Source organism: Peromyscus maniculatus, chromosome 14, assembly GCF_049852395.1.
Source record: "Peromyscus maniculatus bairdii isolate BWxNUB_F1_BW_parent chromosome 14, HU_Pman_BW_mat_3.1, whole genome shotgun sequence".
Lineage (NCBI taxonomy): Eukaryota > Metazoa > Chordata > Mammalia > Rodentia > Cricetidae > Peromyscus > Peromyscus maniculatus.
In genome coordinates this window covers 13,815,008-13,827,162 of record NC_134865.1, presented here as the reverse complement: position 1 = coordinate 13,827,162, position 12,155 = coordinate 13,815,008, and the positions used below count along the sequence as shown (strand labels likewise).

At 40.5% G+C, this 12,155-nt stretch overlaps 1 protein-coding gene across 5 annotated transcripts in view; it reads right to left on the bottom strand.

The window, feature by feature from the left end:
• Positions 1-12,155, bottom strand: part of Slc25a21 (solute carrier family 25 member 21) — a 487,380-nt gene that overhangs the window by 45,012 nt on the left and 430,213 nt on the right. For 3 of the 5 annotated variants that reach the window (XM_042260592.2, XM_042260590.2, XM_006988937.4), the window contains 2 exons: positions 8,213-8,279; positions 2,630-2,689 (listed from right to left, as the gene is read on the bottom strand). In XM_042260592.2, coding sequence (XP_042116526.1) covers positions 2,630-2,689; positions 8,213-8,279 — 127 coding nt within the window. Of the gene's footprint in view, positions 1-2,629; positions 2,690-8,212; positions 8,280-9,993; positions 10,175-12,155 lie in introns of those variants that run through there. The other 2 variants (XM_042260591.2, XM_076550619.1) reach the window with 2 other exon arrangements.

Sequence of the window (12,155 nt, the reverse complement as noted above, 5' to 3'; positions counted from 1 at the left end):
AGATGTTAGGGTTTTATTACTCACTGTATGCAACCTTCCAAGTAATTCACTTTTTTTTTTTTTGGTCCCTCTATAAAGCTCAGCTACATCTGCTGTCAGAACTAGCGTTCAGCAGTCCCTTGTCAAAAGAATTGATCAGATATCAGCAGATCATGTTACTTAGATTGTTGCAGAGGCAGGGCCTTTGCTGTCGGGTTTCCAGCCCTGGCTTTCATGTGAGCACCAGGGCATATTTAACGGCTAAATGCCTCACTGTATCCAAAAAGAAACGGGAGTAAATGAGCTCAAGAAGAGAAGAGGACTGAATATGGTTTGCATGAGTTCATTTATAGTGGATGGAGTGGCCAAATACTTTTCCATTTCAAATCATGAGTCAAAAGACTTGCCGTGTCTCGCATGGTACCCGTGTGCAGCTCTGAAAGAACCAGCCAGTCCTTTGGAGGCCATATTTTATTTACTCCTACTAGGAAGTCTTTAATCTTCTTTTTCTCAAGATGTTTCCAAAGGAAGATACTATGGAAAAGTCCCCCCGCCCCCGAGACACACACACGTTTTTTTGAGACGGGGTCTTAACCATGTAGCTCTAGCTGTTCTAGAAATTACTGCATAGACCAGGTTGACTCACAGAGATCCATTTTCCTGCCTCTGCCTCCTGAATGCTAGGATTCAAAGCATTAACCTCCATCACTCCAGCCATGGAATTTAAAACAAAATCTTATCCACCTGAGATTCCTGGTATAACTGCTCCTATCTATGAGAGCATGCCTCAGCCACCCTGTTGAGTCAGGAGGTTGGATTGGGAGCTTTATCTAAAAAGATCCTTTCTAGAAAGTAGGCATGTAAGAATGTTGAGGATAAGAATGACTTTTTTGACAATCTGTTAGAGAACACATTCTGAAACAAACTTTTTACAAGGAAAGGATATATAATCCCTCATACACAGTGTTCTGATCTATATATATATATTTTGCCTTTATGATGGTCAAAAATGAAGCACACTTCACATTTTGATTTGAAGTATCTTTTCCCAGGCCAACAGTGCCATAAGAGCTCACGATGCTGGGTAGAAGAAGTATACCATAGCTCTCAGCTGGTTATTCCTTCAGGAAAGTAAGCAACCAATACTTTATAGCATATGCTGACACTTACCTGTGATGCTCAGTGGGTTGGATGTACCCAATGCACTTTTTTTTTTTTTAGTAAATTTATTTTACAACATCATTCAGTTCAACATAATAGCCACAGATTCCCCTGTTCTCCCACTCTCGCCCCCCTCCCCCCACCCCACCCCCCATTCCCACCTCCTCCAGATCACGGTCTCCCCCGAGGACCGGGATCGACCTGGTAGACTCAGTCCCGCCAGGACCAGTCCCCCCCCTCCCAGACCGAGCCAAGTGTCCCTGCATAGGTCCCAGGATTCAAACAGCCAACTCATGCAACGAGCCCAGGACCCAGCACCAACACACAGCTGCCTCCCAAACAGATCAAGCCAAATGACTGTCTCACCCGTTCAGGGGGCCTGATCCAGTTGGGGGCTCAGTGGGTTGGATGTACCCAATGCACTTTTTTTTTTAAGCTTACAGTGGTTTTATAATCAAAGAGCTGAAGGCAAAAATGCTGCTTTTCCGAATAGAATTTTGAGGTCGCAGCAGCCAAGCAGGGATTTTCCTAGAGGATAGACGACACATTGCCATGCAGAGCAATGATGCACGGTATCGTGTTTCCTTTTGCAGGTTGGAAGAAGGAGGTTCATGCAATTGCTCTCTCTGGGGCTCTCAGTGCACACACATTTGGTCAATATAATTTAACTTGGCTTTACGAAAGGGAGCAAAGTCGCCAGTCGGTGGTGGCACACACGTTTAATCCCAGCACTCAGGAGGCAGAGGCAGACGGATCTCTGTGAGTTCGAGCCTAGTCTGGTCTACAGAGTGAGTTCCAGGACAGGCTCTAAAGCTACACAGAGAAACCCTGTCTTGAAATACCAAAAAAAAAAAAAAAAAAAAAAAAAAAAAAAAAAAAAGGAGCAAAGTCCCCAAGCAGGAAGGACTGACACACAACAGTGACCACTCACCATGTGAGCTCTGTGAACTACCTGAGCTGTGCCATTGTAGGATCCGTATTCTCCCCAGCTGAGTTGTTTACACTCATTCCAATAAAAGGCCCTTCAGTCTGCCTCTGACCACAGAGTGATTTTATCCCAAGTGACTTGAAGTCCTATAAATATAGGACTTAAATACTACAGCTTGAGCAACAGCTGGGGAATTGACCTGTTAGGAAATAATCTCAGGCGTATTGACTTCTGCATAAATAGATACGTGCAGCGTGTATGTAAACAAATGCATGCCTTGGTTTCCAAAGGTGAATGTAGTCTTTATTTTTATGTTCTTGACCATATCTTATAGAGGCCTTTTCCTGACATATCATTATTATCGTAAATTCATCACTGAGAGCTATAAAATAGCCAGATTGTGAGTTATTATGAAGATGGCTTTCAACAAGTAGCTGAACATTGAATAACTCAAATTCATATTTTAGTAGCTGGGATTTGGGAATCAAAAGGGTTTTTGTTTCTGGATCTTGCTTTATGAAATAACATACACACTTAAGTATAATAAATATTCTCACTTACCAGCCCCGGTGATAGTGACACAGATCCCAGCAATTTCTTGTACTGCTCAAAGGTGGAAAACTGTGAAACCAAACCAAACCTAGAGATTTATAACAATTTCCGCAACAAACTCTCTAATTGGCCAAAAGTCCTTCAGTAAATCATTACATTAATCAGCATTTAAAAATGATGAACCATCTAACATAGCTTTTAATCCTGTCTGGGGCTGTTGCTATAAGATGCCATTTTAACATTCCCATTTTTCAAATGTAGTTATAATAACTTACAGAAAATCTGATGGAATCCCTTATAGCAGTAAATGAACCATACAACTCCCATTTACCATGGCCGTTTTCAGTTTCCCCAGACATCAATAGACTTCTTTCTTATGGCAGTGATTCAAAATTATAGGCCCAGAGACCTGAAATCCTTGGTCTTATATGTTTTTTTTTTTTTTTCTACGAACCACTTTCCAAGAAAATGCCCCATTTTCTAACACGGTTGGAGAAGACATCCACTTCTCAGCCTTGCATATACAATGCTTGTTCTCCTGATAGCTCCACGGAATGTTTAAACATTAAGTGAATGCAAAGATGCTGTGATAAACTAGGGGAGGGCACATCAAGTGTATCTAGCCCACTCCCTTGCCCCAAAGAAAGACGGTTCTCAACCTTGTTCTCTCCTTTAGGATCTGAAGATAATGGAGAACAGGGATCAATAGCGATGCTGTTCACACCTTCAGAGGACAATAGTAAGTTGCACAAACATATTTTTTTTTCAGGGCAAAATGAAATAATTCATTCATATAATAAATTTCTCTTTTTTTCTTTCCCTGTGTTCTATATTTTGGAAAACAACTCTGCTTGGGCAGGATATTTTGTTTCTGAGTTACCAGTATCAATGATAGTAAGTTGTACTCTTAGGACCTGCAGTGTCTGAGTCTCAAGAACCAAGAAATGGATGGTAAATCATGCTGTTACTTCATAGCTTAATAAAATAGGGCAAGGTGAAGAAAAAATAGGGTTTTGGGGACTAGTTATACTCTTTGTTAGAAAGAGGTGGTTTCTTGTGTACATGGCCTCTGGAGTCTTTAGGTAGCCCAAGAATCATTTACTGACAGATTGACTCTTCTTATTCTTTTAAAGAATGGGATCATCGCCATGACACTTTAGATGAAGTTTTGATATAGACTTTTCTAGAATAAGGATTTGTTCATTCACTTACTAAATATTTATTAGATTCCTCTCATTCTAGACACTCAGAATACAGCAAATACAGCACACACTGCTGCTTTCCTGACCCCACACAGTAGGCACTACTGCTGCTTTGGTGAGAGACCCATTAGAAGCCTTCGAAGTCATTCCAGAGGGAAAAATAGAAGTCCTAGGTATTTGTTTGTTTCTTTGAGTCAAAGAGTCATTATATAACCCAAGCTAACCTAGAATTCACTTTCGTAGTCTATATTGCACTTGAACACATGACAATCTTCCTTCCTCAGCCTTTTAAGTGTTGAGATTATAGGTGTGAGCTACCTGCTTGGCTCTACTAGTAGGCTTTAAAGAACATTCACTTCTTTTTTAATGATTGTTATCACTATCATTGTGTTTAGACCATCACTTTGCCAGGCTTTTGAAGTGAGCAGTATACATCTGAAGCCTGCCTATGCCACTTCATCATGAAAGCATGAGAACATTGCTTCACCTGTCCAAACGTCAACTGCAAGAACCTTAGCTATTAGCGTTGTCATGAAATAATAAATACAACTAGGATTCCCTGACACAAGACTTAGACTTAGGAAAATTTGTTTCTATTTCGTGTCTTTACTTATGTTAACAGAGGAACCACTGATGTTGAAATCGTGAAAGTCTGCTGTGGTCCAGGAACATGCTAAGATCTTGCATGTAGTACTCTACTGAAACCACATGACAATTTTGTCAGACAAGAGGAGAGGGCATGGCCTGTGGCTATCCCTCAGTAGTAGTGTGCTTTCCTGGCATATAGAATGCCTAGTGTTCAGTCTCTAGTTCTTACAAAAAGAGGGGTTAGGATGTACTCATGAGCCACAGCTCACTATAGTCATTATGTTGGTTTCTTATCCCATATACCATTTTGGAATCAATTCTCTACACTGGCGTTGGGTCCTGAATATTTTGGGAGATGATGGGCCTCATAGAAATCTTCACTACCTTAGTAATTTACTGTGTGAGATGCATTTGTTCACTGTTTGTTTATCTTTTTTCCTATCTGGCTTTCTGTCATTTCAGGGATTAAAGACAAAACTGGGATTTCAAGGAAGAAGTCTAGGGACATAGACTCAGCCCACAAGTCTATCAACCCTTATGAGGATCTTCAAGCATATGCCTGGGGACAATTCTAGTCTTTTTTTTTTTTAATTTTCCTATCTTTATTTTTCTCTTTGTTTTCAGACCATGCTCATTAAAAGACCTATTGAGAAAACTCACCCTAGATGTTCTGTCCTTGGACGCAGTGGAGCTGTATGAGAGCATGAGCCACTCAACTCTTGCTTCTAAGACGGGAGCTGAGAAGTGCTCCCTACAGTACTCATCTCTACTCTTACAGAAAGGTCCCTCTGAGCACTCTTCTCACTGCCCTTTGGAAGCAGAGGCTCTCCAGACTGACTGGCAAGCACAGGGACTGCTCCTAGCTGTGAACTATCAAGCTCTCATCCTCTAGTCCTCTGGAATGGTTATTTTCTGGGTGGTAGGAGTTCTCTCATAGGCTTACACTGCTGAATACCAGAGGGGATTTCTCTGAAAATCTCTCTCTGTCTCTCTGTCACTGTATCTGTATCTGTCTCTCTCTGTCTGTCTGTCTGTCTCTCTCTCTCTCTTTCTCTCCTGTCAGTCCCAGTAACCTTACTCTTCCTAGAGTCTGATCTTTACAAGGAGTCTCCTGGGTTCTGCCTTATTTAGGGCTTTTCATTGGGGGCATTCATAGGCTTATCTTCTTTGTTTTCCCTCTCCCAGATGTTGCCGTCCTTCATTGTGTGATACTAGTATCTTTAAACAAAACTGCTGCTTCATGTACATTATTGTTACTGTTCACGATGTTGCTCATGAAGGAGAGTTAATATGGCTGTTACTCCATTTCCATCAGAAATGGAAGTCTTGGCTTTCAAGATACTTGAATAGGAAATGTGGGGATTTGGATAAATGGAAGAGATTATCTCCAAATGTGAACTCTTTTTCTTATAAATTTCTTCCTGTTTCATTTACTCATTTGAGCATCAACTATGTGTGGACACCACAGGAGGTGAAGATACACAGTAGCGCACATGCAGACTTCACATGCTTATAACTGCTCATGAGTTGGGTCAGGGTAAAGAGTCCTGGTAATTTGAACCTAGAGAACAATTGCATTTCTGGCCTTGGGAAGCTGAATAGCAGACCCTAGAACCCAGAATATGTTGCCTCCCATCTCTCAGTGTCTGCCTGAGTCTTGTCTTCATTTCTGTTTGTTGATTGCAGTTTGATTCTGTCTTCATTTTTGAAAAGAAATACTATTATTTTAATTATGAACCTCATTTCAAACAATAAAATACAGACAAGCATAAAATTGCCTGTTTCTGATTATGGGAACAATTGTAACTAAAGTGTCCATCCCAAGGAAAACATATATACATGATGTATGCATGTAGGTGTGTGCACACAAGCACGTGCACTTATGTGCGCACACACACACACACACACACACACACACACACACACAGAGAAACATTCCTGAATATTTTATTCAGAGGTAAATTTCAATGACACACAATGAGATAGTTTATGAGGTATGAAATCGTTACAATCAGATGGTTGCTTTTCCCAAATCCTAAGATAAATACCTATAAAATGAATGCTTTCATAAATTGTGTTGAAAAACTAGTGTTATCCATCTGGCAAAGATACACTTAACTACAAGTTCTACTTAAAAAGCCAATGTACTTACCATATGTCTCAACAGTTTTAAGGTAAAATCTACTTGCAACAAGATGTCTGGGACACATCCACCATATCCAGTTGCCCAACAGTTCATCTGTTAACCATTGTTCTGGCACAGAGCACTGCTCTATTTTATTTTTTTAGAGACTAACTCAGTTTTGTAAGGCTCGAGGTTTTTTTTTTTTCTTCTTCTTCCTTTTTTTTTTGTAAAGGATTGTTCAACATTGATAAAACTTAATCCTCTTAAAGTGTAAATTGTCTCCAATATATAGCATTAAGGGAAATGACTGCAGGAAGAAGCCAAATTACAATTTACTTTATTTATACACGGAAAACACTGAACAAATGAATATATTATTCCAGGGAGATGAAGTGACTTTCCTTTTGAACAGGAACTCTGTTCTGTTTGTTTACTTGGGCAATCTTTTATCAAGTGAAGCCGTCTCATAATTCAATTCAGCCCTTTTGTGTACTTTGGTGAACTTTTTCCAGATCCTCTACTGCGATTCAGATCCTTATAATGAAATTTGTATTGAAGCAATAATATGAGAGCACAAAACGTACAGCAACAAAGAAGACACGTTTATAGAGAAAGTATGTTTTGAAGTGTTCTTTTCTGAACTTGAGACCTGAATTTAAATTCTATTACGTTACTATTTGACATAATGCAAAAGTTTGATGTTTGTATATATATGTTGGTTATTTCATCATGTTTTTAAACCCAGTCATTCCCTTAATTTACTCAGTAACAGCATGTAAGCTGTTCCTTCTTGCCTTTCAGGAATATCGGGGATAGAAATTGAGTATGTGAAAAAGCCTTATGCCATTAAAATAAATGGCATAAAGTTGGAAGGAAGTCTTTACATTTATGTTTATGTTATTTTTTTTTATAGAAAGGCAAAGCCATATTTGGTGATGTCAGAGATGGGGGTGGGTGGGAGGGCCATGCCAGTTAGAGCTACTGCAATTAGGATTTTTTGCCTGATAGAACACTCTGGGAAACAGTGTGGAGGTCTTTTATCCTTCGAGGGTCTGGCACACATCCATGGACACACACTCAACACCAGTGAGTAGTACATAAACCTACAGAGTCATACATTAAAGAAATGGAAATAATAACTTTGTAAGCACCAGCAGAGAATTTTAGCAGAAGATATTAAAGGGGGAAATAAAGTTGACTTGTTAAAAACATTATGTAAGAATCATACACAAATAAACAGTATACTTCATGGGACAGAAATGATTTCAAGAGTGATTTCTACTTCTTTTTCTTTAAGTCATTGCTCCAAAGGAACATTTCTGAATTGCTTAAGAAAAGGTCCACATGATTTTGTAGGTTTTGCAACTTAGTTACTTGAGTCTCAGACACTGCTTTCTCTCTCTCTCTCTCTCTCTCTCTCTCTCTCTCTCTCTCTCTCTCTCTCTCTCTGTAATTTCCTCATCAGAAAGAAGTACCTTTACCTGAAAAAAAAGCACTACACACAAATAAGTATATTTGAAAGACTGACCATGTCTAATTATAACAAAGATTGATTATGCTACAATTTCTGCATTAAAACTTTTAGTGTTTTACATTAAGTGATATTAGTGCTCCCTTCATTACTATGGGTGTCTTGATATTGTGTGTACACTTGGTGGGAAAGCATTCAGTACTTACCTTGACTGCTCTTTTTGGTGTTTCAGCTAAAATGGGTGGTAGAATTCCTTTGTAAAAGCCAAAAAACCTATTGGAGAAAGAAAATATTGCTATGTAAGTAAGGAAATTGACATCAGAAAATTCTGCTTTTGTTTATGAATAAAGAAAGTGACTATCTAATCTAGCATACCAATTTTGAAGTTTGCAGTTCTAGAGTGAAGATAAGAATCCTGTGGCTATCATTGCTACGACACTAAGAAGATAGCTGAGCGAGTCTAAGCCTGGAGCCCTGTAAGCAAACTGAGAAACATGGCCACAAACTCTACCTCACAGACAAGTTTGACTCTTCTCCATTCAGTGGAGTTTTATTTTCTCTGTGTTGTAGTTTACTTCAAGTTATCTAAGGTCTTTTATTTCCTCAGTTTTGGTAACCAAATGAGATTAGGGTTATACCCAATTGTAGTAGATCGAACCTTTTTGAAGTCAGCAAGGCATCGTAACCTTTAATTTGGGCTTTATTAGTTAGTTCTGAGTCTGTGAGATTAGGTCTCCCATCCCATCCCGAGTTAGTTATGTATACTTTTGAAGTTCCTTAGTGGAAGAGGAAGAAGATTGAGGAGGGCCAGGTTTAAGGTTATGTAGACTGGCAGAGGAAAAGTTAGACTCTTTCCATATCAACACTGAGGATACTGTGGGAAAACATTTAGACAAGAATAAATTTTGCATGAGTGACAAATGATTCTGATCAATTAAAACCCACACTTTTTTTTTCTTATTGGGTTCTAGGAGTCAAAATTGTAAGCTCTATTGTCTAAGAAGCTCGATGCACCTACCACATCTCTTTTCCACCTTGCCATTATATAAAAAGAATATTTTGCTGCATTTTCTGAAGTAATCCATCTTCTTGATATAGTGGCTACAAAGACAGGCAAGACTCAATATGTCTCTGTTTTAGGATGTCCGTTTGACATGAGACAGAAGCACCTCTGAGTGAAGCCAAGCTTTGCTCTAGCTTCCTCACATTGGGTCTGCTTTCTGCGTGTTTCTAGACCAAAAAGTTAAGAGCTTACTCCAGCTGACCTTGTGTTACCCACCCAAACACAGTGACCTCTTGCTTTTATCAACTCATTGGCTTAAACGGCAAGCTCAAAGGAGCAAAGGTTTGCTTTGTGTTTCTAAATTGTTAATAGCACCTTCAGGGGCGGGTGGGATCTCAGCCTATATACCAGAAGCAGAGAGAAGTTAGAAAGAAAAGATACTAAGCAGCCAATAATCTTAGGCAGAAGTGCTGTGAATGATGGTTCTCTTGAGAGGCGTGCATGTGGGGAAGACACTGGAATCCTCTGTTTCCAGGGGGAGAACTGGGACTAAGAGCTGGAAGCAGCAAAGAAAGACAGATTTTGGCCAGCTGGATTTTTATCGAAATCACTTCTCATAGGCACAACTGTCCAGAGATGGAACAGCTTTTCCTGAAAAGTGGTGAGTTCTACTTTGACATATGGTCAAACAATCTGAATGTCCACCTGTCATGGGTACCAGAGATGAGATGTGTTTGGCAATGGGTGAGTTTGATGATTCTCAAAGTTGGTCTTTTTCAATCATTCTGTAGCCCCAAGAAAAGACCAAGAGAACAGGAGAAATTTTGCCTTGCTTTAGACTTTTGTCTCAAATATAGCATGAATTCTCTGGAAGAGGATTGTTTCATAAGTAACACAAGGACTTCATTTCAAAAGTGATGGGAGGGAATATTAAAAAGAGGTGTAAGGCAGGAAGGAACAGAGAGGCAGCTGGGAGTAACATAAGGGTTTAATCTGCAAAGAACTGGGAGGTCCAGAGCCCTCTGCTTCATGTTGGTGATGCTTCATTGATGGACCCTCCTTCTCCTCTCTCTGCTCAGCTCCTTTTATGTACAGTGACCTTGTCTCACCATCCTGAGCCTCATAACATACATGGGCAGTTTTAACTGGAAGTTCTAAGGGATCCTAGGCAGCCTTGGGTGGCAAATGGAACTCTAGAATCACACACTTTCCCACATTGTTTTCACAGAATATCCATGCAACAGTACCCGTGGTCATGGCAGCACTGCTTCTGTGGAGAATTGCCACACACCCAGTCTATTGAAATCACAGCGACCAATTTATTAACACAGTATGAGACAGCTGGGAAAGCAGGGCTTGGTCAGACACCTTGTTCAAGTGGACCCAAGTCATATTCTAATTCTGTAATGCGACTCGAGCTAGACCTGTTTAAGTTTTTCTCCAGGATTTAGGAATGGGTACTGAAAATCACAGTCTTGCTTGGCGTGGTTCAAGCTCCAGAATACAAAACCAGATTATCAGCAGTAGCCGTGTTTCTGTCATTTGGAGGAAGCCAATCTGCTGTGGCAAAAGAAGAGAGAGTTGGGTTCCCAGTACCATGTCAGGAGGCTTACAAACACCTGTAACTCCAGCACCAAGGAACCTGATGCCCTCTCCTGGCCACTTTGGGTGCTTGTACTCATGTGCTCATACCATGATGCAGACAACCCTCCTCCCATCCCCACAACCCTCCACAAACACACAATTTACTTTTAAAAATTTAAACATGTACCCCATCCCCTAGGCCCCATATTCTGGCCCACAACTCTGGCAGCTTTACCAGATACATTGAACTTGATAGAAGAGATAATGGGGAATAGCATTGAATAGATTGGCACAGGAGACAACTTCCTGAATAGAACACCAATTGTGCAGACACTAAGCTCAACAATTAATAAATGGGACCTCATGAAACTGAAAAGCTTCTGTAAGGCAAAGGACGTTGCAAAGAGGACAAAACAGCAGCCTAGAGAATGGGAAAAGAACTTCATCATCCCCACATCTGACAGAGGGCCAATTGCCAAAATATATAAAGAACTCAAGAAGCTAGACATCAACAAACTAAATAATCCAGTTTAAAAAATGGGGTACAGATCTAAACAGAGAATTCTCAAACAGAGGAATCTCAAACGACTGAGAAACACTTAAAGAATTGTTTAACATCATTAGTCATTAGGCAAATGCAAATAAAAATGACTCTGAGATTCCACCTTGCATCTGTCAGAATGACTAAGATTGGAAACACAAGTGGCAGCTCATGCTGGTGAGGATGTGGAGAAAGGGGAACACTCCTCCATTGCTGGTGGGTGTGAAAACTTGTATAGCCACTTTGGAAATAAATTTGGTGGTTTCTCGGAAAATTGGGAATCAACCTACCTCAAGATCCAGCTATTCCACTCCTGGGCATATAACCAGAAGATACATTTACACAATGGAGTATTACTCAGCTGTTAAAAACAATGACACCAGGAAATTTGCATGAAAATGGTTGGAACTAGAACAGATCATCCAGAGTGAGGTAACCCAGACCCAGAAAGACAGACATTGTATGCACTTACTCATACATGAGTATTAGCTGTAAAGTAGAGGATCACGAGGCTGCAATCCACAGACCCAGAGAATCAAAATTACAGGGAGGCCTCAAGGGGGACACCTGAGTCTCATTGTGAAGGGGAAAGAGAATAGACAGCACAAGTGAACAGGGTGTGTATTTTGATAGAGGGTGGTCATGGGAACAGAAGGATTGGGTGAAGGGAGGATGGAGGGAGAGAGTGCTGGGGCGACAACTGAAATCAGGGGTCATCTCTGGGATGAGCTAGAAACATAGTGCAAAGAAAACTCCCAGGAATCTATGAGGGTGACCCTAGCTAAGACTCCTATCAATGGGGGATGTGGGGCTTGAACTGGCCACCTTCTGTAACAGGTAAGACTTCCACTGGAGGGATTGGGACCCAGTTCAGCAGCAAAACCTTGGACCTACAATTTGTCCTGCATACAAGATGTGCTGGGGTAAAGGTGGCGCAGAAATTATGCGAGTAGCCAACCAATGACTGGTCCAGATTGATACCCATATCATGAGAGAGAGCCCACCCCTGACACTGCCTGAG